At 37.2% G+C, this 15,158-nt stretch overlaps 1 protein-coding gene across 1 annotated transcript in view; it reads right to left on the reverse strand.

Annotated features, from left to right (window-relative positions):
• The window catches only part of adgra3 (adhesion G protein-coupled receptor A3), a 47,474-nt gene extending 34,292 nt beyond the window's left edge, over positions 1–13,182 (reverse strand). The window contains exons 1-2 of the mRNA XM_079589467.1: positions 12,076–13,182; positions 1,433–1,504 (exon numbers count right to left, since the gene is read on the reverse strand). Coding sequence (XP_079445593.1) covers positions 1,433–1,504; positions 12,076–12,299 — 296 coding nt within the window. The 5' untranslated portion in view covers positions 12,300–13,182. The remainder of the gene's footprint in view (positions 1–1,432; positions 1,505–12,075) is intronic.
• Positions 13,183–15,158: the final 1,976 nt, after the last annotated feature.

Consider the following 15,158-nt stretch of genomic DNA (forward strand, 5'->3'; position numbering starts at 1 on the left):
CAACGGCCTCATGATCCTTCACCGGTACCTCAACAGAAAAATCAGGGTTCCTTTCTGCTTGACAACATGCACCTTGTCAACATCTGAATAAGAACAGCTTTGCACTTTACCCAAAATAACTGCTGGTCTCAAACAAGGCACTGTTAATGTACATCAAATAAACATTTCAGAACACCAAAACTGAACAACTAAATTGATCCCATTATAAACACATTCCCATTAAATCTACATTGGAGACAATGCAGCTCCAGCCACTTTACTATTTGTATTTATTTATAAATATCAAATGTATGAAGTGATTGCCCATTACAGATAATGTAACATTTACAACAATGTTGGGCAGCTTTAAAAAAAAAAAAGAAGTACACAATGTACTTAAGTTGTAGCGTGACCACTAGGAGTGTAATGGTTCTCTGTAAAAAAAAAATTACATCGAACTATACCATTCTCCACCCACGGTTCGACACGCACTTGCACCGCAGTTCATCTCAAATCTGACGATGCAGAAAAACCATTTGTAACATGGTTTGTTGAAAATAACAACGAGTAAAACAGACAGAGTTTGGGTAATGGATATTTTTGTCGATGGATCCTCATTCTGGCTTCCCTTAAAATTTGTTCAATGTGAGTGCCGTATGCTTTATGACCAGTCATCATCGTATTTATAGCGCACGAGCGCAGGTGAAACCTGAACAGCACATTATCTGTTTAAACTAAACTCATTTAAGCCTTGCCAATTTAAATATTCAAAGAAGACGAGAGAGAACTAAAAAAGATTTGCGTGTGCACTCATCCGAGAAACGCCGCGTCCCAGGCAGCGTGCGAATATTGAGCTCTGTTCCAAGTCTTGCGCTTGAACGAACAAATTCACAAAAAAATCAATGTCAACATGACCGTCTTGGTGAGTATCCTAGCAAACATAGAATTCAAGAAAGTAGTCCTGGTTAGTTTCTGGGGCCACAAAACTGCGTTTTTACGTGAAAAAATTATTTGCGTTTCAAAGCTTGATTAATTTACATCACAAAAAAACAGTTTTCTGGCCCCGGAAACTAACCAGGACTACTTTCTTGAAAAAACTTCCAGCGGCCAGAACTCTGACCAGGGAGGTGACCACAGAGTGGGTCAGTGTGTATGCACTATAGTGCTGGTAAGGATTGCATACAACTTCATGTCTTAAATGGGCGAACTAACCCTTTAATAACACAAATGAAGGACAAACGGAGGGACAGAAAGCTCGCAGATTTCATTAAAAAGATTTTCATTTGTGTTCTAAAGATGAACGAAAGTCTTACGTGTTTGAAACGATATGAGGGTGAGTAATAACTGAATTTTTTTTGGGGGGGGGTAAACTAACCCTTTACAGTGTATAAGCCTATTAAACAAACTAAAGTGAACTACATAATATAACAAATAAAGAGAATTTTGAACTTACAGTCGTTCCAGTGATGACAAGCCAATGAAAGAGCCATTCAGAAGTTCCTGGATTTTGTTGTTACTCAAAATCCTGTGGAGAAAACAAAAGATGTTGATATTAATAATTTTTTTTTAAAATTAAATTAAAAAACAGGTGACCACAGATAAATAATACATTACTTGAACCTGAATTGTAACACTAGATCTACAGTTATTTGCTTGCAAGTTCATGAGCAAACATCCTCAAATCTTTATTTTTCATCAATTGTATACTCAAAACCTTGGACTCAATATACAAAGTACCTCAGAAATAAAACATTTTGCATTGCATAATATTGCATTAATTGACCGTTCGCAAAACCCCGCCCTCGAACGGTTCTCGTCCAATCCTAGCTCAGCAACTGTAACTAAGGAGAAGGACCTCCGTCAAACATTCCGATTTCAGCAAGATAGTGCAACGATGCGCCTATGGCAGTGAGGTCTGCACGGGCTTAAAACTTGCTGTATTTTATGATTGCTTGCAACTATTATTAAAAAATAGGCTACATGTACAAACACCGTTTCACAACGGCACTGCGGCCCCCTCATCAGTCAGCAAACAAGAGAGAAAAAAAGAGAAAAAGCACGGACTTACTAATTACGAAACTTTGATGTGGTTGAACAGGTACACAGTCACAAATTCCTCTGGAACTCAAACATTAAACTTCAAAACAAAGTTCGCGCAGTTGCACAACTATTTACACAAATATATACTTCTCAGTCGGCTACGAGTTATGAATGAAGAGAACAGCGTCGAGAGTTGATGGTTTCAGCGCATCCTCTGATCGCAGTGTTGTGACTGAAATAGCGTGCCCGGGAGCACATGCGCAAAACAGTTTTGTAAAATGATATATGATCAAATAAAAATGATTGATATATAATTTTACAAAACTGTATTAGTGCATGTGCTCCTGTGCGCTATTCTGTCTATACTTTTAGCAAAGAGTATAGAAGTAACAAGAGGCGAAACTCCGTTGCAGTTTTGACAACAATCGCTAGATGGCGCTGCGGTCGCGCTGACGCCATTTTGGACTGAACCAACGGCTTTACCGTTAGCACAACTATACAGCATTAACAGCATTATGTCTGGAAATAATTGGAAACAAAGAAAACAGTGTTCTGCCATCAACTGCAACAACTACCAGTATACAACCAATCAACTAGCATTTCATAGATTCACCAAAGATCCAGAGAGGTAAAGTAGAAAAGGTTTTTATTAACTTCAAAGTGAGCTAACGGCAACGATAACAGGTGCTGTAATGTTAAGCTATCCTATAACCGCAGTAACAGTTTATTATAACGTTATGTGTTTAGTCGAAATTGGCTTTTTAAATCGCATATTTTCAGAGATAACACCTAACCTGGCAAATTACCGCTTTATTAATTCATTGTTATCACTAAATTAACCCTTTAACTGTCACCAACCATTACTCCAAATTACTCCAAAACCAATCACTTAATGTATGGAGCTCAACCCAGCCATGTGTCTGGTTCTCAATTGTTTGACGGGCGTAGTATCAATAACTAAGGGGCGTGGCTTTTGCGAACGGTCAATTATACATGAGTTTTTTTTTCTAAGCAAATGCTTTCTTTTGAAAGTGGCCTTGCAAATACAAGGACAGGCAGCTGAGAATACAAAAAACTAATCTCTTAATCATCAGAAAAAAAGCATCTAACAGCTGAAGATACAGAAAGATATGAAAAGTTACCATAGCAACCAAATGGAATGGTAATGTAACAGTTCAAGGTCTGAAGAACTGGTAACCAAAAGTTTGAACCCAAAGGACATTCACTTTTGTGGCCTAATGAAAATGTTGGCTAAACATATACATTACATACACAGACTGAACCAATAAATCCTATTTGATCACTAACAGAACAGATAAAAAAAAAAAGAAAGAAAAATTGGTTGTCTCCTAGCTTCAATTTTCCACATAGATGACGGCCAATTGGCTGACAAGACCATCAACGGAGCAGAGCTTGTGGCTGCTGAGGCACACACCAGAAAATGTGTTTAGCTGTAAACTGGTGCAGTGCTAAACACAGCTTACAAGTGATATACAAGAAAGAAAACAGTTGCAATGGATAAAGAATTAATCGCATTTAACTTCGAAACAAGAAATTCCTGCAAAATTAAACAAAAGTCTCTAACTTTAGAAGTAGGTGTCTCAAATGAAAACCAGCTATTTTACATAAAATACACTGCTGAAAATCATGTTTGTTTTTGCTTTCCGGAGCCAAAAAAATCTTTCGCATGTCTTCTCCATTTTGTGTCATTCAGCAATAAACAGTGATGTACATTCCAGAGGAAGCACCACAACCGTTTGTGGTTGGCTGTTTTAGGGACAGTTGGACCGGATGCGGTTGCTCAGGCTCACAACCCCTTATCCACAGGTCCCGGCCACTGTTATTATTATGGGGTGCTGAGGGGTGACTATTACAAGCTTGGCCTACTGGGACAGCCTACATATTTTTCTGGCTTTGAGAACACAAACAGTTCCTATCCTCTCCTCACTTTAAGAGCTTGTGGATTTTCAAACTCCAGATGTGCAGAGCATTACCGAAGAGGTATATCAAACAGAGTCCTGCACGCCACGGGTCATTTTTGGTAAACCCGCACCTGCAGTAATTAACAGAACACCCAACCCGTTTTCCGACAGCAGCGCTAAATTAATATTCCATACCCGGCCTGACTGACAAAGACAGTGACCTGACCACAACCGTATTAAATCTAGACTACATCAGGTAGACAATTTTTTTCTTCTTCCATGTAACAAGCAATCAAACCAACATTATGCATTCTGAGTGGATGCATTTAAGAAAAAAAGTCACGCAGCCCAACAGGGTAATGATAAAAATAAAAGATGAGAATGTGAATCCGTTGTATACATTATGTGAACAATCTGCCCATATTATTTTGAACAAATGTGCATAAATCACACTATAGGCTACATAGAGGCTTAGAGGTCTCTATAAATGTAAAGAATATATAGCCAAATATGAGCCTTTACTGTCATATAATATGGGGGATATTTTGGCGGATTTACTCTTAGTATTTAAAGTCGTCATAAAATTAAGATTTACCCTTTTTAATTTGTTAGCGCACATTACTAGTCTTGTTAATACACAGGAAAAAAAAATGTCTTTGTCGTGGTAATATTTAATCAAAAATCATTTGCTTCCACTCTGGAATGGCGTTCCTTCTCTGATGATGTCAGTTTGACGGCTTAGGTTAAATATCCTTGAACCACTCCCCTACAACCGTCAGTCGCTATGAGCGAGGGATAGAGAGGAGGTGCGCTAAAGTAAACACTCTAGTCAATGGAAATGCGTCACAACATTGAAGAAAAGTAGGTTGCAACTTCCAATTCACGGGGACTTTAAATACGGTTATCTCTCCAGAAACTAGCAGCATTAAAGGTAAAACTTTTATTCAAATGATATAGTATACAGAAAGCAAAGAGCGTGTTGTGATTGGCCAAACACCTCAATTGTAACTCCCCTTACCATAATTACGAGTCAGCTTTAAGTAGCCTAATTGTAAACAGTTAAAGGAGTAGTTCACTATAATATGAAAATTTTGTCTTTTGTAAATTTAGTAGTCTGGGTCTCAAAGCTACAAGGAATAACTGGATTTTACAGTTCCAGAACTGCAGCAACTATTGTGAAAAAGAAATGCACTTAAAGGTTCACCAAGAATTTAAATTAGCCCGTGATTTACTCACCCTCAAGACTTTCTTCTTTCAGACGAATACAATCGGAGTGATATTAATAAACACCCTGACACTTCCAAGCTTTATATTGGCAGTGGATTGAAACCATCAGTTTGAAGCTAAAAAAAAAAAAAGTGCATCCATCCATCATAAACGAACTTGACACGTCTCCGCGGGGTTAATAAAGGCCTTCTGAAGCAAAACGATGAGTTTGTATAAAGTCATATACGGTCAATAGAATGGCTTGAGGGTGAGTAAATCATGGGGTAATTTTCATTTTAAAGTGAACTACTCCTTTAATGATTCGAGCCAGAGTAGGATTCTGAAAACATAGATAATCAAGTCGATCGATCTGAAGCAACTTTGCAAGCACGACTTGAGCAGAACGTTTCACAGTGGTAACTACTCTTTGTATATAGCCGGCGGTGTACTCTGCTAGGTTCAGGAAGCTGTCCTCTGTCAAATACACTGTGCACAAGCAAACCTTTGGGTTGTCCTGCAACAGCTTCATAAATAAATCTTAACCTCCGATTCCCAATTTCATCCGTTTTCGGAAGGCCAAACAAAGAAGTTTGGCTTTTGCATCCAAACACAGACGATTGAGGAAGTAATAATATCCGGTAATATATTGAGGTGTTTTAGGCAGGTCTGGATCAGTGTTCTCTGTTAGATAGAATTAATCCTTTTGTGGGATACTATGAGCTTTGTAACTTTGCAGATTGTATGAATGCGCAAACACAGATACATTACACACTAAAGGAAAATAATAAAACGCATCATATGCAACCTTTAAAAAGTTGACAAAAAATTAGTGTTATTAAATAAACTTAAAATGTTTAAAAATTATTGATTATTTAAATTATATAAAAAAAATATCATTATGAATATTCTGTTTCACTTATAAATGTCCACACAGAAAAAAACACATACTTGAACAAAAAATGTATGATAATATACTATAGAAAGTGTTTAATCATCATTAACATTGATTGTTGCTGTATGATATCTATGATATCTCTCAGATTAACTTCTCATCTGTCTTTAATTACAGTTGTGTTTGTTTACATTTTCATTCTGGGCAACTTTTTTTAATAACTTTATTTATTGTATTTTTTGTCAAGAAGACATATCAAAACCATACCATAGAACACATTAACCAACATCTATTCACTCACACATACTTTCCACAACATCTAACAATAACATACACACAAATGTATTGTTTTCTTCCCCCCCCCCCCCCTCCCCATGTATATTCCAAAATCTTAAAGCATTTTACTTTGCCGATGCGAGATTTTTTCCCCCAACATCATTCACCATAATTTCATTCTGGGCAACTTTAATTGTAGATTTCAAAGCCGTCAAGAGAAGACAAAAAAAAATGCCTTGCATTCTGAAGTTTGTTGGGATAAACATGCACACGCTGTCTTGTGACTCTGATATGTCAAGATCAATTTGACAGCGATACAGATATTCATGAGCACAGCGATCTTCAAGCTGGGAGAAATTCCCCTCCCTCATGATTACTATATGAACCCAGGAAAATTACTGGCACACATTTCCTAGTGTGGGCCTCAGTACAAGTTTAACAGTTTCTGAAAGTAAATACACAGTTTGTGTTTAATTACTGAAATATTAAGTTAATAAAAACAATAATAATGCAAGTCCTCTAATCTTTCTGTGTTGCTTTTCTGTAAATTTAGTGCTGGCAAATATACACTACTATTCAAAAGTTTAGGGCCATAAAGATTTAGTTTTTGTTTTGATTTTTAAAGAAAGAAAAATGTGTTCAGCAAGGTCACATTAAAGTGATCAAAGTGAGCGTGCATGTGCAGAACTCGTCTTTCCACGCTCATGGCCAAAGCCGTTTACTTTGAAAGGCACGGATTCTTTATTACAGCTACAAAAGTTATTTTCTCTTTTTATTTTGTTGTTTGACGAATTTAATGAAAGGATTACTAGGCTGCTGTATGCACGACCCAATATAATGGTATTTATTATTTTCTTTCTTAAATGTTCACGAGGATATTTTTCGTTGCCAAGACGCACCTTTTGACAATTTTGTGTGTATGTGTCCGTTCAAGCACGAACAGACGCAGAAGAGACTGGAACTCAGTGTTCGTGTGCTGTCTGCGTGGCTCTGTGTGTGCACAGAAAACAGCACGTGCGTTCCGAATCGAGTTCTTTCGCACCTTCTTGCGCTCGAATGGTTCAAAATAGCTGGAATATATAAACTGAAAGAACCTAAAACACCTGCAAAATGATAAACTTTTGCTCGATGATGGTTAAACTTTAAACACAAAGCACATCGTGACATAACGTTTAAGCATCGATGTCATGCAGCCCTAAAATGAAGAATGATATATCCATTTATATGCACCAACATAATAAACAGCATTTTTTACTAACGCACTTAATCACATGAAAGAATCCAAAGAGGAACCATATGGACATCTTACTTAACGGCAAAATTACAATATCCACAATGCTGCCGAACTTTACATAGCCAGCAAAATCATTGTAAATATTTGAATTTACAGTACATCATCTACCAATAAGATATGCCTGGTGGGATAGAATGAAGTATAGACCAGTTGTCCAGGGTCACATCAAGTGATTGGGGTGATGACCACTCGTCTGGGACTTGCATTGCTTCTAACAATTAGCATTTAAATGAGCGTCTGGCTAGGCACCCACAGGTCTGCTAGTGCTGGAGACAGATGGTGAAGATACAATCTTATCTTGACTTTCTGAGGTTCTACAGGATCTAGTGACCAAATAACACCACTGGAAAGCAAAGAGAAAAACGCGCTTGCTCAATTTACTCTAACTAAAAGTTATTTTTTTCTGCAAGACCACATCTTCCTAAAATCAAAAACCTGGACTACATTAAAACAGCCAGTATGTAAACTCTGCAGTACGGCAAAAATTAATGCACCAATAGGCTAAAATCAACTTTAAACCACAGACAGAGATTATTTCTCAGTCTCATGAGATGCAAATAATTACATTAAAAGGTGAAGTGTGTAATTAGTGAGCAATCAGAATATGAATGGCTTATTGTTGACTCTGCATATTAAGCGGAGACAGGATAAAGTAATTAAACATCAACATTATGTGATGGTTTTATTTCTTTGTTACTTGACCGGTGGATGAATCACTCGTGCTACCAACTGATATTTTCCTGAGTTGCAATTTGCAAACATTAAAAAGTCCAAGTTAATCAAAAACCTGTTAGGGAATATTTTTTTCATAGCTTTTCTGAAACCTATCCCACACTGCCTTGCTACAGTCACCAGGTGTGCTTTGGGGAGGACAGCTCAGTCCAGGTGTAGCTTTCAACACTTGCCTAAGAGAAACAATCCCGGTGACTGGGCTCACATAAAAAGACAGCTGCACAAACATGATCCACTTACAACAGAAATTGCCATTGATCCCAAGCACTAAGAAACAATGTCAACGTTGGGCAGAGATTTAGTAACTTTCCTAAAGTCATTTGCAGAATATATAAAAAGCAGCATTGCATTAATAACTCTAAAAAAAACTCCAGCTCTAAGTACAAGTCGCAATGAAACAGAAGTAGTAACAGAACCTTTCTACCATATTGTAACGCAATTCCAACAACAAATTATCGAACAAGAAAATAATGAATGGCGGAACTTGTTTTTATGCATCGGCTGTTGATTGGATTGTAAGATGTGGGCGTAGCACTCAAAAACGCAGGCAGATGAACGCAAGTTGGCAAGGATGGGGGTTAAATTATTGACTAAATGTAAGCAGACTAAATGACTGAAGACCACCCTGCATCACAGAGAGAAGTTTGTTGTTTCACTGGATATTTTGATTGACAATTATGAGGTCAAAAACGTAAAAAGAAAAGCATACGCATTGCACACAATAAGATCTAGGCCTATCCCGTGCATTTAGAAAACAGATGAATGAGGGTAAATTTTCTCTTCATGTCGACTTTAACAGGATTAAAACCAACTGACCCACCACCAGTAAAAAAAAAAAGTGAGCAATCAAAAAGCTTAATTTCACATGGTTGAAATGGGGAGCTTTTTTTTCACCCTGTTAAAGGGGTGGTATAATAAACCTGCTGACCCCACATATGTGTGTGAGGTAAAGGATTTCCTACACCAGGTTGAGGAAAGTAATTGATTTTCAGGGTTAGAGAAGGTCAAAAAAGGTAGGATTCCATGAATAACTACTGTTGACCCCTCCATGTGAAGAAAACATCATGTGAAGTGACAAGACTGCTGGATTTGCGACCCATAAACACTCTCAACCTATGTGTAAATAGCCATTCATGTGCCAAACCAAGTATTTGAGAGCCCATGAATGAAGTTTATGTTTGGCTATTGTAATGCTGAGACTTCATCTACAAGGTCTGAGAACTTGACACTTCTGAATTTCAACTACCAATCGCATTCAACGGGACAAGCTCACAAAGCTTCACCAACATAATGAGAAAGTGTTAAAATATCAATCTACGGTTCCTAAATAAAATGTCCACTTTACATTAGTGATGCACCAAAATTTGGGCAACTACAAATATTTGTCTGAAAAAGCAACACTTTTTTTTTTTTTTTCTGTTTCAGCCGAAAACATTTTGGAGAGCTGAATCCATTGATGTTTAATGGCACTTCTCAGATGACGTGCTCTGACTGTTTCGCCATCTATTTCAATTGCACACAATGTGATAAAGTTTCAGGTAAACATGTCAGCTGTGTGGAAGCATGTCACCGTGACCAAAAATATTGCAAGATTAGCAATATGTAAAATGTATTTGACAATTTTAAGAGGGGTCTCGTTGCCGATGAACTTTACTATGACTGGTTTAATTCACCACCCTGCAACATAAAGAGTTCAACCACCCAATTACCCAAATTTAGGGTTTTCAGCTAAAAGAAAACTTCGGTTTAAAAAAAAAAAGAATTCAGTCCATAAAGTAGTGAAATAAATGTTTTTACACAACTAAATCACATTTTCAACAGTATTTAGCCTACTATCAGTGTGTTTATTTGCCCTCACCGGAGAAAAGTCTCTATACAAACTCAGCACAGCCACATGAAGAAAGACGAATGCACCATTCAGGCTTTCAGACATGCTCGATATCCATCTCTGAAAGACACAGTCACGTGGGCCGCTTTTCGTTTAAACTCTAATAAGGCTGCACCGCCAGCCACAGAAAGACCACAGGGCAAAACTAAACCACTGTAAAAATATATATTATTATGAAGATCCTAAAAAACATATTCAGTCTAAAAGTTTGACTGGTAGAGTAGATAAGATGTAATGTTACCAAATATGTTTAGCTTCAAAACAACCCAATTTTTTTTTAAATTCTGTCATCATTCACTCCCCCTAATGTCGTTCCAAACCCATAAGACTTTGGTTCACCTTTGACATAAATTAAGAGGTTTCTGTCCCTCCACTGAATGTCCACACAACCAAAAATTAAATGATCCAAAAAGGTTGTAAAGGCGTCGTAAAATTAATCCAAATAATGAACAGAGCGGCTTTGTGAAGAGATATCCCGTAAGTCGTAGAGACTTGAAACTTTGAGGGATGGTAATACCCACTCCGTCTACAATGTCAACAAGGCTCGCCCCAATCAGCCTGATGGTGGCGCTACAGCGATCAAACGTACGTAATGGCTCATAACTCCTAAACCGTACGTCGCAGAATCAAGTCTCCTATAGCGTTGGATGTTCGGGTATTTCAGATTTTTCAAAAAACCTACTTTTGCAAACTACTCCTAGGTTTTTTTTAACCCGATCTGAACCAAACCAGTGAAGAAATATTCTGGTCTTCGGACTGTAGATTGGAGTCTGCAATAGGTGATGTGGGAAATGCTAACTTTAGCCTGCTAGCATTGTAAGCATACGAGCCCACCCTCCCTGCAAAACGCCATCCAAAGCCACGCCTCCTCCAAAACACATGAACGCGCACAAACGACCAGAAACAACGATATTGGATTAATCATGCGTCATTCACCGGTCAAAAACTTTACAGTACAGTAAGTAGCCTAACAGTACTACAATAAAACAACTGTTTGCCTGCCATTCTCGCTCTGTCTCCACAGTGTACGTGAACACGATGATGTATGATGTCTGCGTGAACAGGCTGCAGAGTTGTATGCTAACACACGTTTACTGATAGGAAACACATGCTATCATTTCATTCGGACCGAATGCAATGATTGAACAAACATTTTATGGTCCTACGCCTTCCACAAAATATATAAACCGCTTAACATGGTAATTGCTATCAGGATGTGAAGAAGAGACTTTCAACCAGCATAACAAAAAAAATGTTTTGTGGAGAATCACCTACTGCACTTTTAAGTAACAACAGCAAAAGGTCACACCAGTTCACTAATATCTAAAGTAGGCATGACAAATTTAAATTGCACAAAGCTTGTACAATTTAGGTTACTCAAAATTAAGTAGGCCTAAAATATACCATTTTAATTTTTAAAGTGTTCCCTGCTAATAAGGTATGTCCTATTATTGTTATGATGACCACACTTTTTTTTACTGTATTCACCATGTGTTTTTTTTTTAATCATAGTTCAATATAGAAAATCATAGTTACTAATAGTGTGTTCTTCGAAAGGTTCAATCACAAAAAAATAGTTGTAATCATTCGTAAAATTTTACAAATAGTTCTAAAATTATTAGACTTTTGAGAAATGTAATAACAGTAATAAACTCATTTAGTATCAAATGATAAGTGGATGACATTTTTTTGTATATTTAATAACTATATTTAAGTCGCTCAGTTTGAGGTCATGAGGTCAAATGGCAGGAATGACCCTCGTGATGTGTGGTTAGGGCTTTTTTTTTTTTTTTTGATAAATGAATGACAATGTTAAATTCTGTGAGGAAAATGAGTGTTAACTTACAGTGAGACTGTTCTGTTGGGAAATGATTCAGTAGAAGGCACCTGATGGAGCTCCATGTTACTGCAGACCACTTTTCTGTCTTGTGTGGCCCCAGACGAAGAGCTTTTCCCTCCTGCACTTTTGAAGCGTTCATCATATGATTTACATTCAGTCGATCCTGCAGAGCTCGAGCTTCTGAGAAGCACAAAAGCCAGGAAAAAGACACAAGTAGCGCCCATCGACATCCCTCCTGCCTTCGTTGATATTCACACGGCAAGAAGAGGGGTCAGATTAGCATATAAATAGCCCCAGAAAGCCTTTCGTTGCTGTTGTTTAGATCTAAACACGATCTCTGCGATGACTATTCGTCAAAAGCCATCAAGCAGAGACGCTGGTCAGCACTCCTTTAAGTCATGGTCGAAATTCTGCCTCGACACAACATTAGATGGGACGATTTATCATGGTTTTTGCTCTCCGCATTAAGCAGTCCGAAAGGCAGCGGTCGAATATCCTTCTTTGTTTTCCATAAGCATCATTGTACAACTCAACAAACCTTCTCCAGCTGGTTGCACGCAAGTTTCCACTGTTTTACACGAAGCATTTTCTTTGTTTCCAGTCAAAGTGGAGACCTCGCTCCTGCGCTAAAAGAGAGACAGCTGCAACCATCCCGAGATAACAGTCTCACAAACTCAAGGAAATCTGTTCACATAAACTTTTTCTCTGTGCCTCATCCCACTGCACATTTGAACTCCAAAAGAAAGCGACACAGTTTCTAGACGGCAGTTATTCGAAGATTATCTAAAACAAGTCATTAAACGCGACATGTCCGCGTGCCGAACAATAAAACCATTCTTGAGAAACTGAATGCGTAAAGTTGGTTTTCACTTTGCTACTGTTCCCCATACGCTTGAATGCTGCTACCGACCACGACGGTAAAGAGCTTTGTGAGAGATACAAACGGAATGTGTAACCCAGGGTCCCAGAGTGTGCCTCTTGCAGTCGGTGAGACGGTAAAAACGTGAATGTGTCCAGCGCTGTTCAGTTCATAGCCGAGCGTGTTGCTGTTCTCTGAGCCTCGGGCTCCATGTTCCATTTCCTCCCAGGCTGACGTCATCATAGGTTTGGTCTGAACTCCAGTCAACACCGACCCTTTTAATTAAACCCACTGTTGTTATTGCCCAAATTGTATACAATATTGCCTTTAATTTAAAATATATTATTTTATTTTATACTGAATCTTCAGTCAGCATGCAATCTTCAGTAAGTTTGTAGAATATATCCTCAATTTCTCTCTCTTTTTTTATCCATGAAGTTTTTCATTTTTGATTTAAGTAGACTGACTAATCAAATTTCGGTCACCGTGATTTTGCCAAGTTCGACATGTTCATGGATTGACATATTTTGTTGATCCTGGAACATTCCTTTCTAGAATAAAATAGGCCTCAGGCCTAACCCTAACCCTACCCCTGCCTAACCCTACTCATAACTTATCCCTAAAATTAAAGGGACATGATGTATGAATAATAACTGATGTAGAAGCACCTAACCCGGGTTGTAAGCCTAAACTCACACTTTGTTCTAGGATCAACAAAAATGTAGAGGAACATGTTGTTGCCGACTTCTTGAAACCACATTCACCCCAAAGGTCTTTGTTAAAATATTAATAAACATGCAACATTTCTGAAGCGCTGTGAGATATTTTTTTGGGTAATGCTATTGATGAGGTTTAGTTTGCTATCCTGCTGTCAACGTTGTCCATTATTTATTTAACTTGGCTAAAACTCTTATGGGTAAAACAGCTCTGTCCTCGACACATTTTTTAGGAGGTTATATTGAAGAGCTAAAATATCCTTACCTGTTGTTATTATTATTAAATAGTCATCTGATGGTATGCACTTTGTTAAATTATATCATTCTGGAAAAAAAATACACATCTTGAGAATTCTTGCCCTCTTTGGTTTTATCAGTGTTAACCCCTCTCGTTTTTTATTTTTTATTTGATCATTTAGATTTCTATACTATAAATTTCATTATAGTAATCCAGGCCTGCAAATTGCTCTTAAAATTGTTACTTTTCACGGATTTGTATAGAGAACATTATGCAGATCAGTATACTTTTACTAAATATTTACCTTGATAATAACAAGAGTCATGTAAACCTGTTAAAATTATTAGTATATAAAACTGGTCTAAATGTTTTTATGTCATTCAAAGGTTGCTGATCTGTGTGAAATGCAGTACATTTAAAAATGTAAAAATTTTAAACAGCATGCAGTTTATGACCTCACCTCACATTAATTGAGACTATATCTTTCTATTTGTAAAAAAAATATTTGTAATACCAGGATTATTTAAGACTATTAAGACTATGTGCTAAAGCTGGATTACCTGTAACCTGCCATATAAATATATATATATATATATATATATATATATATATATATATATATATATATATATATATATATATATATATATATACATATAAGTCTATACATATTTTGTTATCTAAACATGTAAGAGACAACTGAGTGACCCACTTCTGCTGTAAATAAAAAAGCACATCCATTTCCTTTAAAGTTATGGCTTTCCATTACAAAACCACAAAACAACATGCAACACAATACTAAAGGATCCTTGATCCATTGTGCTCATTTGTTTTTGTGTGGCCCTCACAAAAGGTTCTCTTTGCATTGCTGCACTACAAACAAGTTTAGACAGGTTGGCAGTAGTGTAAAAAAAAAGAAAAGAAAAGAAAAAAAGTTAGCCTAGATGGGTCCTCGTCGTTGCAGAACAAGCTGAAGAGAACAATGCCTTGTGCAGCGTTTGTGACTGAAAGGCATGCATGGAGATGTTTCGGCTTCCTATGGGAGCATAAATCTTTCTCAAAAAGCCGTGTGTAAAGAGAACTGCACCTCATTTAGCTCCATACATGGTCTCTCTTGGGGCTATTCAGTTTACATTTCCATTTGTATTATTTGCTTTTCAGTCTCTTACGAAACATATAGAGCCTAAAAACAAATTATTAACGTTTCTATTCTACACAACAGCAAAACCGTCACTAATTTAAATTAATAAAAACGTAAAAAATGTAAATAATGTAA

This window comes from Phoxinus phoxinus (assembly GCF_949152265.1).
Source record: "Phoxinus phoxinus genome assembly, chromosome: 2".
In the NCBI taxonomy this organism is placed as follows: Eukaryota; Metazoa; Chordata; class Actinopteri; order Cypriniformes; family Leuciscidae; genus Phoxinus; species Phoxinus phoxinus.